The sequence below is a fragment of the Paramisgurnus dabryanus genome, chromosome 13 (assembly GCF_030506205.2).
Source record: "Paramisgurnus dabryanus chromosome 13, PD_genome_1.1, whole genome shotgun sequence".
NCBI lineage: Eukaryota > Metazoa > Chordata > Actinopteri > Cypriniformes > Cobitidae > Paramisgurnus > Paramisgurnus dabryanus.
Genome location: NC_133349.1, coordinates 28,010,512 through 28,027,973, shown reverse-complemented (window position 1 = coordinate 28,027,973; position 17,462 = coordinate 28,010,512). Strand labels below are relative to the sequence as shown.

The following is a 17,462-nucleotide window of genomic DNA, read 5'->3' as shown; positions in this document are numbered from 1 at the left end:
AACAGAGCGCTCTCATTGGCCGACTCTGAGAGACACGCAACACTGCGTAGATCCCGTACAGCCAATCACGGTGACACGAGTGAGGGTACTTTATGAATGAACAGTGACAGGCGTAAGGAGTGTGCATTAAAAACACTAAGTGCAAAGATAATGTAAATCCAAACACTTATTAAATACCATACATTTTACACAATATTTTACCTAACTACACCAAAAATGCAAGTTTTATTTTTCCACTGCACTTTAATGAAAGGTTTCTGTGGGGGAGAAGATATTTGAATAAGCTTCAGCTTTAAGCAAAATAAAGTTTGACAATCCTGTGGAACAAGGAAGCTGTAATATTTAATGTCCACGGTTAATGTTTACTGCCAGCATTGTCTGTTTTTATGGAAATCACTGAGGTATCCTGTTGACTGTCTGTGAAGCCAATGTCTAAACAGCAAAAGATGGAAATTAAGGGAGTACGTTGTAGCTCGCATCTTTGGTCAACAGCACCACCTACAGGCAAACATTGATTTAAAGGGACAGCTCACCCAAAAATGGAAAGTCTGTCAAACATTTACTCACTCTCGAGTTTTTACAAACCAGTTAAAAATGCAGGGCTCAACGCAAAAAATTTTTTATACTGGCCCGAAGTTCATGTCTTCACTTGCCCTGCCAAAATTTTACTGGCCCCAATAAAAAAATGTCAGTGTCACATATTTAAAAATAATAATTCAAAGTCAAATATAATTGTATACATATACAACAGACATGTAAACTGTAAACTGACAGCAACTTGTCTAAAATATTGCATCGTTTCTTTCGTCGTGTTTTACCCAAGTAAACGTCTGCTTCCAAGATGTTAAATAATATGCATTGATGAAAATATATTTTAGTTACTGGGGGTGAAACACTGGCCCGATCGGGCAAGTGACAATACTTTCTACTGGCCCGAACATCTCTCAGGCTTGCCCCGGGCAACCAGGCAGTCCTTTATGTTGAGCCCTGAAATGTATTTGTACTGATGAACGCAAAGCAAGACATTTTGAGGAATGTTTGTAACCAAACTAATCAGAAGCCCCATTGACTTCCATGGTTTCTTTTTCCTACTATGGAAGTCAATGGGGCTTCAGATCGGTTTGGTTACAAACATTTCTGAAAACATCTTTCTTTGTGTTTATCAAAACACAAAATATATATATATGTTTACAGGTTAAACAATTTAGTAAAAAAAGACATTTGAGGATTAAAGACTAAATAGTAACATTATTGCACTTTATAGAGATAGGTCATGCAAAAATGGCTCAACATCAATTTGTTACAAACATGTATACATTTCTGTTCTGCTGAAAACATAAGTAGATATTTGTAATGAAGCAGGAAACTAAAGCACCATTGACTTTCAGAAGGAAAAAAAATACTATGGAGGTCAATGGCGCTTCAAAACTGTTTGAGTACAAACATCGCTCAAAATATCTTCATTTGTGTTCAGCAGAACAAAAAAAAATTACTTCAGGCCCAGTAAATGATGAAATTTTTGGGTAAACTATCCGTTTAACTAACCTCATGTGCCTTATTTCCAAAACAAACATTACTTCGGTCACAATTTTCTGCTACATCAGCATTTTGACAATCACGTCTCAAACGTGCTTTTACAGAGCGCTCAAAACTAGTGTTGTCAAAATTATCGATATTTCGATACATATCGATACTGAAATTTTAAAACGATTCCAATACTCGTGTCCCGCGGAATCGATACTCCGAGACGAGCTGCGAGTTGTTTTTTATTTATCTCTGCAAACACCAGTTGCGCATTCTTGCTCTCTCTCTTTTTCTTTTAAACTGCGCCGCACACACTGTGCACGTGAATGCAGTGCTCCGCCTCCTCTCCTCATCTCGTTCGCTCTGGTTTAACAGTACAAGAAAGCCAAGCAGCATTGCTGTGTGGAGGTTTTTTCGGATGCGAGTCAAATAAACATGCGAACCCGAAGGACACAAGTGAAGTAAGCCAAATATGCGTTGCTACAGAGCCGCGTGCTAACGGCGCTAGCAAAGCACTGAAGGACCGACACGCGGACGAGAGATTGATAATCATCCCAAAGTATTAATTCTAGACTTACCAAATTGTTGTTGATATGCGTGTTGTCACGTTTTGGCGGTTATGATCCAAGTTAATACAATCGCCTCACAGTTATCAGACTTAGGAAATTAGACAGCTGACAAGAAAATACTTTTACTGTGGCTAAAAGTAAATGAACCCAGATACTGTTGTGCTTTAAGTTCACAAAAACACGTCATTTATTAACCCTCATGTCGTTCAGTGAGGTATATTTTCACATTTACACTATAATCTGTTTATCATATAAACAAAAAGCAATGCACTTGTTTAAGTACTTGTTTATCTTTTTTTACTATGCTAATGCTCACTAGAGAAAAACTTAGATAATGCTGCTAAAATTCTTCTTTTTTTACCTTGAATGCCATTGCTCTAATTTATTTTTTAAATTTTGATATATTTTATATTTTGCTTAAATGTTTAAATATATCTGCTGTTCATATGTTCATTTATTAGTGTGTTATATGATTAGAATGTTGTCCCGTTTTTAATATAAAGCACAGCAATGAGATTTGAGAGTGTTTCTCCCTTTTCAGAAAAAGTATCGAAAAGTATCGGAATCGAAACCATTGACATAGTATCGGTATCGAACCAAAAATTTTGGTATCGTGACAACACTACTCAAAACAATCTGTCGCAGTGCTTGTATGCACTGACCTTGTGACAACACAACAGTTGCTTTGTTCTGTACAACGCCATCCACAGACGTTCATATGTTCAGTGTTTAAACATACAGAACAAATGCATTAAAGATGATCTACATAAATTTTAAAAAAATTACGTTCAGTTTAACAACATGTGCTTTCACAAGCCAAAGCCTGACATCATGCTTTCTGTGAGCTCTAAATTCAATCTAAGTTCTTTTTTTTTACAAAAAAACAGTTGTGTCTCAGTTCTGTGGGTGAATACTGACACCTACAGGCCATCAGAAGTACTCCATAAAGCTTCCTTTCCAAAAACTCACTGTGTGGAATGAAGCGTAATATTCTGTGTGCAAGTTAAAAAAAAGAAATCACATGAAGACACCCAGCTGGAGCTTCTGACAAGTCTGTGAATACACAACCCAAACTTCAACAACGCTCGCCGACATACCTGCTGGGTTCTGGGCGCCTATTATAAAGGTTTTCGCAGAATTCCTGGCTTGAGAAATGTGCAGACTGAAAGCTCATATCAGCAGTGTGCCGTACACAAAAAATCCAGTTCCAGAAAATTCCAGTTATTCGGCCATGACGGCCTCCTGCTTGTGGCCAATCTATAGAGTCGCTTCAATAAGAGTGTCCATCACGGGGGGAAATCTGGAGCCACAACATGTCTTGTGGTTTCCTGCGGTCCTGTGATGTCTAAGATGTTAGAGTGAGTGCGGACATGAGGGATGGCACAGATGCCACAATGTCGCAGCTTATTGGACAGTTGTGTCCGGGACAAAAAATGTCTATAGCGTTACCAAAGAGTACCATAGCATTACTATGCTAAAGCAAGCATACAACTGTATGGGATTTAGATTCTATTTTGTAATACAATGTTATTCTTTAAAATACCCTAAAGTGATGTCAACTCAATGGTATATCAATATGACAATAAGAAATACGTATATTACTCAGGGTTCAAGGACAAAAGATGCATATAAAAAGCCAAACACACACAACAGGGCTGTGTCCAATTTTACATTAGTTTGCAAATATAGTCGACTTGAATGAGTGAATATGAACAAGTGAGTAAATTCAGACACTAAGCAACAGAAGTTTATTTGGCAAGCACACCACAGTGAAAGGGTAGCAGCTAGCCGTTAAGTGTACCTCAGTTGTACACTTATTTTTCAGGTGCATTATGGGATTGAACTCTTTAATGTCCGCTATCATTTCGGACATCACTACAAATGGGTGAAGTGAGTCATTTCAGGTCTAGGTCTGATATCTTGTACATAATGAGAGCAGGTGTGTGTGCAGGTGTCAGGTGATATCCAGCACCAATGATAAAAACTTCTGCCAGGCTCAGAAGCCACAAGGTTTCGGCAGCTGTCAGGCGGCGTCCGCTCACTACACTGCACAAGAAAAAGAGTCCCTCATCTCTGGCAACCATAAGCTGTCGTTATATAACAGGCATCCATAGAAAGATAATCATATACACTTATGCAAAACTAATGCTAAACATTATTTCACTAATTATAATGTTGGAGTTAGAGTTTGTCTTGCATGACGGCCAAACTACCCATTTTCACACCCTGATCTCTGGTTAAACCTGCTGCCAGTGTCTAACTTTAAAACTTTACAAGTTTCAGAAGACAAGCTGCCGTGATATTTTTAGTATGACAGAACGAAAAAAGAATGTGTTACTTAGTGCTTGTTTTGTGGTGCAACTTTTTTCTTGTTAATGAAATCTGGCATGCTGGTAAAAGATCTGTTGAATCACACACTAAATACACTACAGACACAAAGTGTGAAAAATACAAAAACATAATATTTTAATGTCATTCTTGTTTTGTGAGTGGTTTCTCAGACATGGCTTATCCTAGTCCCAGACTAAAAATGCATGTTTGAGCAGCCTTAATTTAAAAACACCTTGTACTGACATAACATACAAGCATTAACAATAACAGAGGGACATTTTGTGTTACGTTTATGTGTTATGTTTACCCAAATTTATTACGAGTACAATCATATAATGATATTAATAAAACGGCCAGTTCTTGTCCTTCATTCTGATTGGTTGAAACGCGTTCTAAGCTGTGATAAAATACCCCGGTAACCTACGGTTTAGACCACATTACATAGCTTAAATATAACTGCGCCACTGATGCATACGATTTATGAAAATAAACACCACAGCATTTAATTATATTTTTAATTATTCTCCAATTGCACAATTAATGGCGATATCCAGATAAATGTCAATAAATATTGTTGCGTTATCTTTTCAATTAAGAGAACATGCTTCCTTGAGAAGTTTTTACCTCAAATCCATATTTTCGCTATTATCCACAAGGTGGTGAGCTTACCCAACTTAAACACTGACTTAGATGTTATTATGATATATAATCACCTGCGATTCTCATGTGTGTTTTATCAGTAATGTTGGTTCCTTGATTAGTAGTAAAACGTCATCACCTGCTTTCAGATGGAGCCCCATTTACTACACATAGCCGTATTTCACAGAGAGCTAGCTGATATTTTATGACATTTTATTGGGGTGTGTCGACATCTCGTGCGACGAGATTTCGCAAGATTAAATGTGTATCACGAGATTGTCACAAAAATTCTCGTGGAGGTTGAAATGCTGGCCGTTACTCAAATAAAAGACTGCATCCTTCAGAGGTCGCATATGTAGACTGCATACGTCATAAAGAGAGAATATTAACAATTATAAAGTTTACTAGTTATATTTAGTTGGGCAAATTGTTGTTATATGCTTATGACTTGCAAATGCAATGCCCAGTTAACTGAAATGAACCAGGTTTGATGACATATGCAGCCTGCATATGTGACCTCCGGAGGATGCAGCTTTCCGTTTGAATCTTTTACAGTGCTACATTATGTTCCGTCTTTTACTGCGAGTGCTTTTTTGTTTGGGTTTCCAACAATATTCGTTTGGGAACTCGTATAAAGTCTGAGACGCATTGTGCAAGCTTAAGCTTTATTGCCAAGAAGTCACATCCTGATGCATCCTTGATAAAATGGGCAGATCGAGAACACATCCGGGGATGTTATATGAACTTGGCTTGATGCGAACTTTGATTTGGAACAGTACTTGGGCCGTGACTGATGACATTTAAGAAGTCCACAAGAACACAAGTACAGAACGCATATTGAGAAACAACCTATTTGTTAAATAATTTTCTTCATAAATAAAGGATGTTAAAGGTCTGGAGATGTTTTTAAGTGTGACATTTGCATTTGGAAGCTGTGGCCCTAAACCCACATCACGTGGTTAACGGAGTGATACAGACCATATGCAAGTGATACAGACCATATTTAGGTTTTAAAAACACAACAAATCCATCAGTCAGACAGGAGGAATATTAGTAGATGCCAGATAAAAAAAACGCCCTGGTGAGCTCAGCAACAAAAAAATCCTGGATGTCCACATAAGATAACAATAGTGGATGATCGCATTATCCTCTCCATAATAAAAAAAAACCCAAGCCAATATTCATTATATAACTGGAATAAATCTTGGTAAACAGCTAAAATAACACAAATTTCCCTCTGTTTCAATACTTATGAAGGGCACTGATTCACACCAGTATTGAATTTTAAAAGGTTTGTTTGTCATAACTACCTAAATGTCCTAATATAACTAAGGCCTAATCCTGGATTAATTTAAACCCTGTCTGGAAAACTGCTCCATGTCATGATGCTGATTATTTGAAATTATGATTCCTCCATCTAGTAAATAAATAATCAAAACTACATAATTTGAAACAAATAAAGTGTATTTTTGGCTACATCAACCAGACCCTTTCAATCCAGTCAAAACCTTTCACCCGGTGCAATAGAAATAAAGAGTCAAAATAACAAAACTAACCACATCTGAAGTTTACATCAAACTGAATTTCCGAGGTACGATTAAAGTAATTTTCTTACAATTGAGAGGACACAAACAAAAGTGCCACAATTAGTCAACAAACAGCTCACATCCTGTGTGACAACAAACACATGCAAACACCATGCTGAGAAAAAGAGAGCGAGAAAAAAATGATAAAGAAATCAGAGATACAGACGGCAGTGAAACAAGGTGCCAATGTTTGCATCTGTTCCCATTTGAAAATTACAAACAAAAAATACTTTGTTGTGAATGAAGGCATATGCAAAACAAGCTTATGTACTATGTTGGGCATAGGGTGGAAGGGTTTACAGTTAATTTTCACATTGATTTAGAAACTTCTGATAAATGTCCCACAGCAGTTGAAGAGGAAAAACTCGCCTGAGGAGGACCACGGACCAACTTAAAAAATACGCACAGTGTTTTCTCAAAAACAGAGCGAACGAACCAGGACTGGTGGGATATCATTCCTCTCACCTGGCCAGATTTCTTCTCAGTAAGCAGCACATCTCCACAGTCTGGCCAACATCAAAAAAATCACATGCAAAACAGAGGCAGGAATCGATTTGGCCTGCCAGATGCCAGTCAGTGGAGCCGTCCGCTCACTATCAGGGCTTCAGGCGAGGTGAAAGCTTCTCCATTAGCATTTCAGATGCCTGGTGCTTTTAATGGACTCTCAGCAGAAGGGTTTGGGGTTTCACATGATTTGTAGTGCCCGATTGTCGAATACACGGTTAAGACAAGCTGGTGCCAATTACAGTGCAGCACTCTCACCAAGGCGGCTAAACTGCATTCATAAGATGAGGATCGTGGGCAGCATAGTGATGCCCGCTTATGTGCCAAACACTAAATACTGCAAATAAAACCAAACAGAGCCAGATCAGGCATTAAGTACTTTTTTGAGTGCCTTCAAAAAAGTTAAACCATAATTTGTAAAATAATAAAACAAACATATCGTCGCTGCACGATGAAACTCACATATGTCCAAAACTGTTACTTTTCAGGAAGTGAAAAAAACACCATATTTCAAAAGCAGTTGAATGTAGCGTTGTCATACTTTGTACAGTATCTTTACATATAACCATATTCTTGCCAGTGTAATGATATAATCCACATTCAACAAATATTGAGTTTAAATGGACATACGTGCATATTTACAGTAACGATGGTCGATACGCTTTCTTCCGATTATTAATTAGAATGGCCAAGTCGCATTTCATATTGACAGATGAATACGCTCAGTTTATTAAATAGCCTAAGTCTTAGTTTATTTTATATTAATTATACATTTATTAAATGTCTCTTGCAAACTATGAAGGGACAATAAATCAATACACTGACATGGTAATGCTAGACAGATACTTTGTTTGCACAGTCCTACCGTAATTTTATCACTCCTAGACGTACGTCTGGCGTCAGGGGGGAAACGTTTACCTCGATGAAGGAAAGTCATTGTCTCACCAGGCTATGTTTATTCGGCTATCCAGTGCTGAGCTTCGATGAAACTTCATGAGACCGGCGAGATGCTTCAACAGGGCGGGAGATACGCGGCGTGATTGACAGCTTTGACACCAAATGGATTTACGTGAAAATCAGATGACATGATTTCACAACTTTTCATTGGCCATTTGGATATGTGAAAAATATTATATATGGAAATGAACCTGGACATTCAATCGGCAAATCGGCAAAATGGACATACGTGGTTTTCATCGGACAGCGACAATATACTGGCAATGATGGAGGGACCTGTCAGTGGTTCCTAGCCAGTTTAAAGGTGCTGCGTGTAGATTTTTGTGGCAAGATTGAGAATTGCCACCGACGGCTCTGTCCACTACTCTACTCTGCCTTTCGAAACACAGAGATGCTACGGTACCCACCACAGGACAAACATGTCATCGTCTAAGACAACGTAGTGACGAAACGCGCTGTCTAGAACATTGTCCGTTTAGGGTTACTGTAGAAAAATGGCGGCACGAAAATGGCAACTTCCATGTAAGGAGACCCTCGTGTATGTAGGTAAATTGGCTCAGTTCATTATGTAAGGTAGTTATGTATATTAAATAGCATTTCTGCCAATAGATCCTCCTTAAAGTTACACATTGCACCTTTAAAGTAAGCAACTCAAAAAATGGTGCCATCTTCAAGACAACAAATTAAGTACAGATAACATTCACAACCTTTGAAATAAAGAATGCACATAAATAATCGATTCAGGGATTGTTTAGTGACATTGAAGATTGATCAGAAAATCAATATTTTTTTCTCACCCCTAATGACGATATCCAAAACAATGGAGCACTTTGAGAGCTTTTTTAAAAAAAACTTGCACATGCAGATTTTCTGCTTGCAAATGGATCAAACAGACTTCAACCTGCTTCAGGTTTTAATCACCGAGCTTCCACACTACTGAGCTAAACGTCCAAGAATATGTTATTTTACAGCTTTCTGAGGTCAAATTGCTTTCAATTATGTGAGAACTTCAAATAAATGCCATGTGGAAACTCCTACAGCTAAAGAGAGATAGACTGTGGTCTGTAAGCCCCTTTCATTTGTGCAGGTCCTGTATAATTCATGGCAGCTGTGAACTCTTGCCTTACTCAACTTTAAATATCTTAAGTTAATTACTGATGTCTGGAAAAGCTCACTAGAGCCTCGACCGATAGCGCAATACAGGAGTTATGTGAGGAAAACCCTGCTGCATTTCATTTGGAATACATAAGCATGTGATTTGTTACGAATATCTTCCACCATTTCTCATAAAGCCAAATCTACTTCAATTACTCAAGAAAATAGTTATTGAAATGAACAGCATGTATGATAAATATATCCTCAGCCTTAAAGTTCAGAATGTTCAACTCTCCACTAAATGACCCTACGGTTCCAACATCTCTTCAGCGATGGGATTCATTTCAGACAGGCATGCTATGATAACTACCAGATGGCCATGCTGAGCGGCCAGGGAGAGCACTCGGCAACACAAGAGAGTCCTTGTTTCTTTATCAGAGGACAGGAACAGGCAAAAATATACAGACTGGCCCTTCTGATAACACGGCTTCAGTGCTATAGAAAGTACCATAATGATTTCTGCGTATGAAAATGCCTGCAGATCTCTTCAAAACATCAGCAAGTGTCACCTGACTGATCATCTAATGTCTACGAGATAACGTTAGTAAATACAAACACACTTATTAGATGCAAAGTAGGTATGGAAAATATTAAAGTAGATACACATAAAAGTTTACATTTCATAAGTAGCAGAATCTGTTTTTATTATGGTTCCCCCTCAGATTCAGTTCAGTTTGGCTTGGGTGCCATCTTGTGGTGGTTCATAAAACTAAAATTAACTTACCTAAATATTCAAATTCTGATATTGCTGACAAATTCAAAATCTATGATTCATTTGAAATTAGATAAAAGCCCAGTCTTGGCTTCAGCTAAGCCTTGTCTGTGAAACCAGGCCATAATGTTTTACAATTTGAAATCATGGCTGTGTTACTCATGCAAACTCTACACAGAAAGCCCAGGGCTCAAATCTGGGACCTTCTTGCCGTGAGGCAGCAGTGCTACCCACTAAGCCACCGTATCGCCCAAATAAGGGAATAAACTCACATGATGAACATGCACATTAAAGCTAAGGTGGCCATATTGTACTCACCCTCAAGACACATATAGACTCTTTTACTGTTTGTACACAATGATGACGTGGCAGCGTATGTGTGTCCATTTAGCAGGGCTCCAGACTAACTTTTTTCACTAGGAGCACAGTGGCCCCCAACTGAAAATTTTAGGGGCGCAACCAGAAAATTTAGGGGCACACACCGTAAATCAACATGCTAACCAAATATTCACATTTCTACTAATTTCCACTGTATTACTAATAAATACTTTAATGATAGATGCAGAAAGTACAATGTGTCAAATTCAGTGTCACATTTTATTTTGCACTTTTGGAAAAAAAGGTCAAATTTTCTGGTTGCACATGTGCGACTGGATGTAAAATTCAGTGGCACACTCTCAAATTTTAGGGGCAAAATGCCACCATTTGGGGGCAGTCTGGAGCCCTGTTTAGCCAACGGAAGTATGGCACAAATCAGCAGTGAGCAACACAGACAGAGAAAGTTATTTTAAAAAGTTGACTTTATAAACTTTTTCAACACAGCTACCAGATTCGTGCCCTATAGTGGAGTGGATAGAAGAAGTTAGCAGATGGCCAAAAATTTGCCAGATACAAATATACGTATATTAGTATATTATATTAGTGCTACCAATCGCAACAACCAGACATTTTGATGCTGGGAAACCATTTTGGTAAACTTTCTGAGTTGCAACATGTCAGAACCACTGGGGAATAACACCACTTCTGTTGCCAAAATACGCACGCAGGCTATTTGATCACATGGGCTGTAAGGGTCTATATGACTTCCTTCATCCGGTCATAATCAGATTTAGATTATAACAATAATATTCTTTTTAACTTTAGGGGCCGATCAGACAGAACGAGTTTTAATGGTCACAAACGTGAGGCGAACCGCGCTGCCTTTATTTCACTGACTTCAGAAAAAAGCAGTGAATGTATATTTATATATATTAGGGTGGTCCTTATTTTTCAACTTTTAAAAGTTCATGCTCTCACCTCACCAATATCTTTGAATAAATAATTTTAGAAAAATGCAATATTAATTAATATTAAGAGGTTGCTCAAGACCTTTGAAGTTTAACACATTATGTGATACTTTGTGCTAGCATGTATAAGTAAGGGATAATGTAGAGGCAGCCGGTAGTTATTGGGAAATAAGCCCCGACAGTGTGATCAGGACCCGACGCGAAGCGGAGGGTCTTGTATCACACTGAAGGGGCTTATTTCCCGATAACTACCGGCTGCCTCTACATTATCCCGCTTATTACACGGCTACTTGTCACATAAGAAAAACAACTGGACATGAATATGAATTTGAAACATTTTATTGGCATATTTGTTTTAAATTAACATTTTTATCCTTCCGCGAACTTTGCACAGATGCATAAAATGATCGTAATACCTTATTAAGATCCTCTGCTTCATACTTGTCTGTCTCCATTTTTTCTCTTTTAGCCAGTCTTTGAGAAGTTTTAATGCCCATTCTGTATTTTTTTGTGTGTTGGCTTCGTAGCTGTCATGCTCTATTTTGTCAAGTTCAGTCTCAGTAAGCTCTCTGTGTCTTGTCGTGGTTGTCCAGTGTTTGTCACAAGATGGCGCCAAACAAACAGTAATCTTTATTGATCTTTATTGGCGCGGAGCGATCTTACTCGTAAAAGTAGTACCGGCTATGCGTTATTATTTTGGAGCGGTTATTATTAGAAAAGAACGAACCTGCAAATGTCTCAACTGACCAATCAGAATCAAGCATTCCAGAGAGCCGTGTAATAATTGTTTAATAATATATATACTTATGGCAGCAATGGACTTATTTGACCATGCTCCATGCAATAAAAAAACTGTTTTAGTTGTGATATGTCTTTCAAAGAAAGGAAGTACATAAAAGACAATATACACTCAGAAAAAAGCTAAAGCAACACGAAGCAAATCCGCTATATGGCTACTCGGATCAGGAGAGACTGAAATAACTGGAACAAAGTTACCCTCCAAGAAGCAAGTTTTATGTGTTGTGCGTTTTTAAATGGTACAGTTTTTGCAAAAATATATGATTTCGGATATAAATATAAGGCTTTGAGCAACCTCTAGATATTGTAGGAACATTTAAAACTTTTGCACAATGTGTTTTTATTGATATCCTAAAACATTTAGAGGGTGAGAGTTGAACATTTAAAAAATTATAAGGACCACCCTATTATAGATAGATAGATAGATAGATAGATAGATAGATAGATAGATAGATAGATAGATAGATAGATAGATAGATAGATAGATAGATAGATAGATAGATACTATATTAAGCACTCCTTGAGCACTCTTTCAAAAACATGTGACAGGCAGCAAAAATGTGAGGCGTGACGCATTCATAAACAGTGCACATAACGCTCACTGCCCATAGAAAACCATTCAAAAAAGGTAAAGTAAGAGATTACTCTTATTTTTCCAGTAAGTTAATTCAAGCACTTAAACCCATGTACCAATCTGATATAATTTTTTTAAACAAGACCTAGTTCTGCCCGCCATATCTCACACTAAAGCTAATGCTGCAAATCGCAAATCTAATTTCTTCTTCGCTGCTCTGAATGCAAACACAAGAAGTTGCTACAACCAATCACTTTTTAGAGAAGCTAAAAATAAATTAAAACACGCTAGCCATATGTCCGCTGTTTGTCAGTATTTCAGACTTATAAAACGGCAACATGTCTCATATGCCATGCTGCAATTGCGATGGGTGGCAAAAGTATTAGCAACTTTAAAACAAGTAACAATGTAGCATTTGAAGACGCCTCACGAAGAAGAACACGATGGTTACACAACACAAAGGCTACCGTCAGTAAAGCCGGTTCTTGATTACAAGTAAATCGCAATCAGCTGCTTTCAGATGGAGCGGCATTTACTACACAAAGCAATAGTTCACTGACAAGCATTTATAATATGATTGCTGCTGCTGATATGAATCAGTAAGCGTTTAAACATTTCAGGCACACAGGTACCTGTTATCTTATAGCCACTGGCAGCTAGCTGTCCCGCCATGTATTCTCCATCTGAGTTGTTGTGAGAGCAGCCCCACGTCCTCACCCAGACCTTCTGTGTGCCTGGAATAACGCTGTCAATCAGAGGCAGACAGATATTAAATCAATGAAGAAATCTCCATAGGGTTGTGTACATACATATAGCAGAGTAAACTAATACTAAACATTAAAACAATGATGGAAAATGTATGTTTTGTAGGTTTATTATTTCAGACTTAAAATGACGATATATGCATGATACATTTATGATGAATACATGTCTCACCTGTCTGCCTGTAGCTCTTCACCTGCAGCTTGTTGCTTGAGTTTTCGTGCACGTGGTACAATGCTCCTTCTGGCAAACTGGCGCTCGTGAGGAGTGGGATCGTTTGAGGTGACCATGTCCTCAATATCATCAACAAGAGACTCACAAGCAGACGGCATGATCTACTGCAAAGACATGCAAAAAGAAAACACTGTAAGAACCTCTTACACTAATATCATTTTAAGTGATCTCTCAGTGAGGCATTCATGATGTGATGGTTTGTGTATGACAGTTTACAATTCAAGTAGTAACCTCAGCTGGGAATTTTGGCTAAAACGAAGCAAAATTTGGGCTACCAGTAAAAGTCTGATAGACGTCTAACTTTATTTGAGGTCCAATAATAGAGGATGTTTATATTTTTAGAACATGTAAAAGAAATGAAAGCAAACACACTGAACACCTGTTGACTTTGGATACATGATGAAATATCGTAAAAGTTTTTTTTTATCAAAAACGGCTTGTAACCAACTTCAAGGTTATTTAGGGTCTACGGTATAACGTTTTATTGGGTCTAACGTTATAGTTAGCTGTCATTTCACTGTCTCGGTTTTTGAGTGCTGGGGGAGTTAAGCGCATGCCGCCATTTTTTAAAATATTTTAACTTAAAAGACAAACAAACATCATATGATCACTGGGGCTGAACAATTTAACCCAAATAAGAGGTAAACGCAACGTTTCACAACGCATGCATTTAAAGTGTGTGTGAAATCATCAGCACGAGACTCCACGTGTTTGACTTAAACTCCGTTTGTTTAAAATATCCAGCCGCTGGTGCTTACCGGAGGGATGTCAAATGTTTATTTTTACAAAATGTTGACAAATCCTTGAAGGATTGAGGCAAATCAGCAACTGTGGTTTTTGAATGTTGGGAGAATTCATGTTAAGCGCATGTCGCAATCTATAAGATTTTAACTTAAATGACAAACAAACATATTATGAGCACGGGGGCTGAACAATTAAAGGCAAATAAGAGGTGAACGCAACGTTTAACAACGCATGCATTTTAAAGTGTGTGTCTAAAATCATCTGCAAGACACTCCACGTGTTTGACTTAAACTCTGCTTGTTTAAACTATCCAGCCGCTCGTGCTTACCGGATGGACGTCAAATGTTTATTTTTACAAAATGTTGAAAAATCCTTGAAGGTTTGAGGCAAATAAGCAAGCTGTTCTTCTGTTTGTTCCTCTATGTTTAGCTTGTTTTGCTTTTACACCGCCATGCTGGATTGTTTCAACTTTAACCTTGACGTGGAACGGCAAGCGCGAGAAGACAAATTTCTTTTTCTTCTTGTGTTTTTATGGCGGTTTGGCAAACCAACGGAAGGGTGCATTACCGCCACCCACTGATCTGGAGTGTGGAGTGAACAGATTTGGAAGAAAATAAATTCATGAAAAAAGGAATATTAAAACCTAAATTCTATCTATTGTTCCTGTGTTTTTAGGTGTTTAAATAATAATTCTTGAATTCTTGATTGCCTACACTCGTTTCCTAACAGTACTTTTAAAGAAATATTGTAAACTCCATCCTAATTCTTGTATTAACTGGAATCTCTCCCTTTCAGAACACTCATTAAAAAAATACATTACTGTTTCCCATTCTCCCTATTTATGTTTACCTATTTTAAACAGACTATAGGTTTAAGGCATATGTCCAATTCTTTGTCTTGAGAAAATGACATTCTTCTTTATTTCCATATCTTTTCTTCTCATTTTCAAAATACTTCTGTATCTGAAAGACATGTCTTCCTTTAGACCCACTGTTCCACAAATGTTGCCAATTCTTACTTACTTCAAATGAAATCACCCTCTTGAATTCAGCTTTTCTCAAAGCTACCCTTATTTCTATTTGTGTATGACTTTCTTTGCTAGCAAATATACTTTTCATTTCCATCCACACATCCATATACCCAAAACCCTTAGGCTACTACGTTTACTTGTAGAAGATAAACTTTACATTCAGACGTTTCTCAATCTGTGGCCTCCGGAGGACGCATTTATGATGTATGCAGCCTAGAAATGTGACCTTCAGAGGCAGCAGCCACATCAGACACCCCTTAAGAAAATAATATAATTGTTATTATATGTTTATAAATGATAAAATCTCCTGTTTTAGAAACGATTGGTATTACGTTTGCTTTTGATAAAAAATTACATATTTGATGCAATACAAAACAAATCCAATAGATGACATTGTTTAACTGCAGTCTTGTATGTTCAGTTTTTGATTGCAAAGACACAATTCATGATATACTGCACAAACCTCAAACTTCTAGGTCAAACCCAAATATTGTAGTCAAAATATTATCTTCTTTCCAAATCAAACGTAGATAATGCAATGACAAACAAATACATAGAAAACACTAGTGAGATCAATTCACAACAATAAAACCTCTTACTGGGAAACAGAAAGGGTGAAGGTAATTTTTTCCCCCAATATTACCAAAAATTAATAAAAGGCCATTCCACTGAATTGGTGCATTTCTGTCCCCAGGACATACTATGTATAAAATTCAAGAAAAAATATCTTGAAAATACATTTTAAGCAAAGTGTCCTGCATGTTAATCTAACACCAAATTTAAACTATATGAGGCGGTTTCCCGGACAGGGCTTAACCTAGTCCAAGACTAAAATGCCTTTTTAAGCTGCTTTAATTTAAAAGCACCATGTCCTGACTCATTTCAACATATATCTGTGACATTGTTTTATCTCAAGATGCACACCTGTAGTATTTTTTGTAAGGTATGTTTGTGAAAACTTCTTTAATGACCTAATACAAATAAGGCCTAGTCCGGGAAACCGCCCCTATAACTAACAACATTTAAATTAAAACTACACTGTAAAAAAAATCCGTAGAAATTACAATGTTTTGCAGCTGGGTTGCCGGAAATTTACCGTAGATTTACGTTTATGTTATTTACTAGCAAGAGTTTGTTCAAAGTAAAATAAATTTTAAATATTAACAAATCTTTATCTTTACAGAATAAAACTATACAATAACAGCCTCATGCAAAGCATTCTGGGAACCAGAAAACATCATCAACCTTTTTCTGTTTTTGCTTCAGATTTTGTTTTCCAGAATGTTTTGCTTGATACTGTTTTTTTTTGTTGTTTTACTCTGTAAAGACAAAGACTTGTAAATGTTTATTGTTCATTTAACTTTGAACAAACTCTTGCCAGTAAATAACATAAATGTAAATCTACGGTAAATTACCGTCAACCCAGCTGCAATTTCTACGGAATTTTTTTACAGTGTATATAGAACACTAAAAAAACAATTTTCATCTATCCTATATCTATACTTTTCCTTTAAATATAAAGCATAAAATTCTTCAGATATCTTTGCTTTAAATATTTTTTACCATTGAAAAGTCATATTTTAAATAAAATGCACAACCCAGTGGTTCTAAAACTGGTGGTCATGGCCCCCTGGGGGGCCCTGAGATGGTGACGGGGGGACCCAGTTTTATATTTTATAAAATACATTAGTTTATCATATATTCTTTGTAATTATATCTCAGAAAAATAAGGCTATTAATCAACAGCAATACATTTTATAATTGAATATGTTTTGTTTAATTAAAAGTTTTGGAATGTTTTAGGTCATACATTTTCTTTGGGGTGCAATGAAGGGATGCCGTACACAAGGGGGGCCGCATGCTGAAAAAGTATGAGAACTACTGCTGTAACCCAACATGTCCCCCCCTCTGAATATGGATGCGTCTGAAATCTCTAAAATGCTACGTTTGGAAGCAGCATTCCAAGGCACATCCAAATCTAGGGTGCATTCCAATTCAGGGGCTGCAGCATTTTAAGGACGTGGACTTTGAAGGCAAGGCTCAATATTTAAAGGCGG

At 37.3% G+C, this 17,462-nt stretch overlaps 1 protein-coding gene across 1 annotated transcript in view; it reads right to left on the bottom strand.

Annotated features, from left to right (window-relative positions):
• LOC135728177 (threonylcarbamoyladenosine tRNA methylthiotransferase) overlaps positions 1 to 14,868 on the bottom strand; it is a 179,041-nt gene extending 164,173 nt beyond the window's left edge. The window contains exons 1-3 of the mRNA XM_073811500.1: positions 14,704 to 14,868; positions 13,572 to 13,732; positions 13,268 to 13,380 (exon numbers count right to left, since the gene is read on the bottom strand). Coding sequence (XP_073667601.1) covers positions 13,268 to 13,380; positions 13,572 to 13,729 — 271 coding nt within the window. The 5' untranslated portion in view covers positions 13,730 to 13,732; positions 14,704 to 14,868. The remainder of the gene's footprint in view (positions 1 to 13,267; positions 13,381 to 13,571; positions 13,733 to 14,703) is intronic.
• Between the last annotated feature and the right edge of the window lie 2,594 nt (positions 14,869 to 17,462).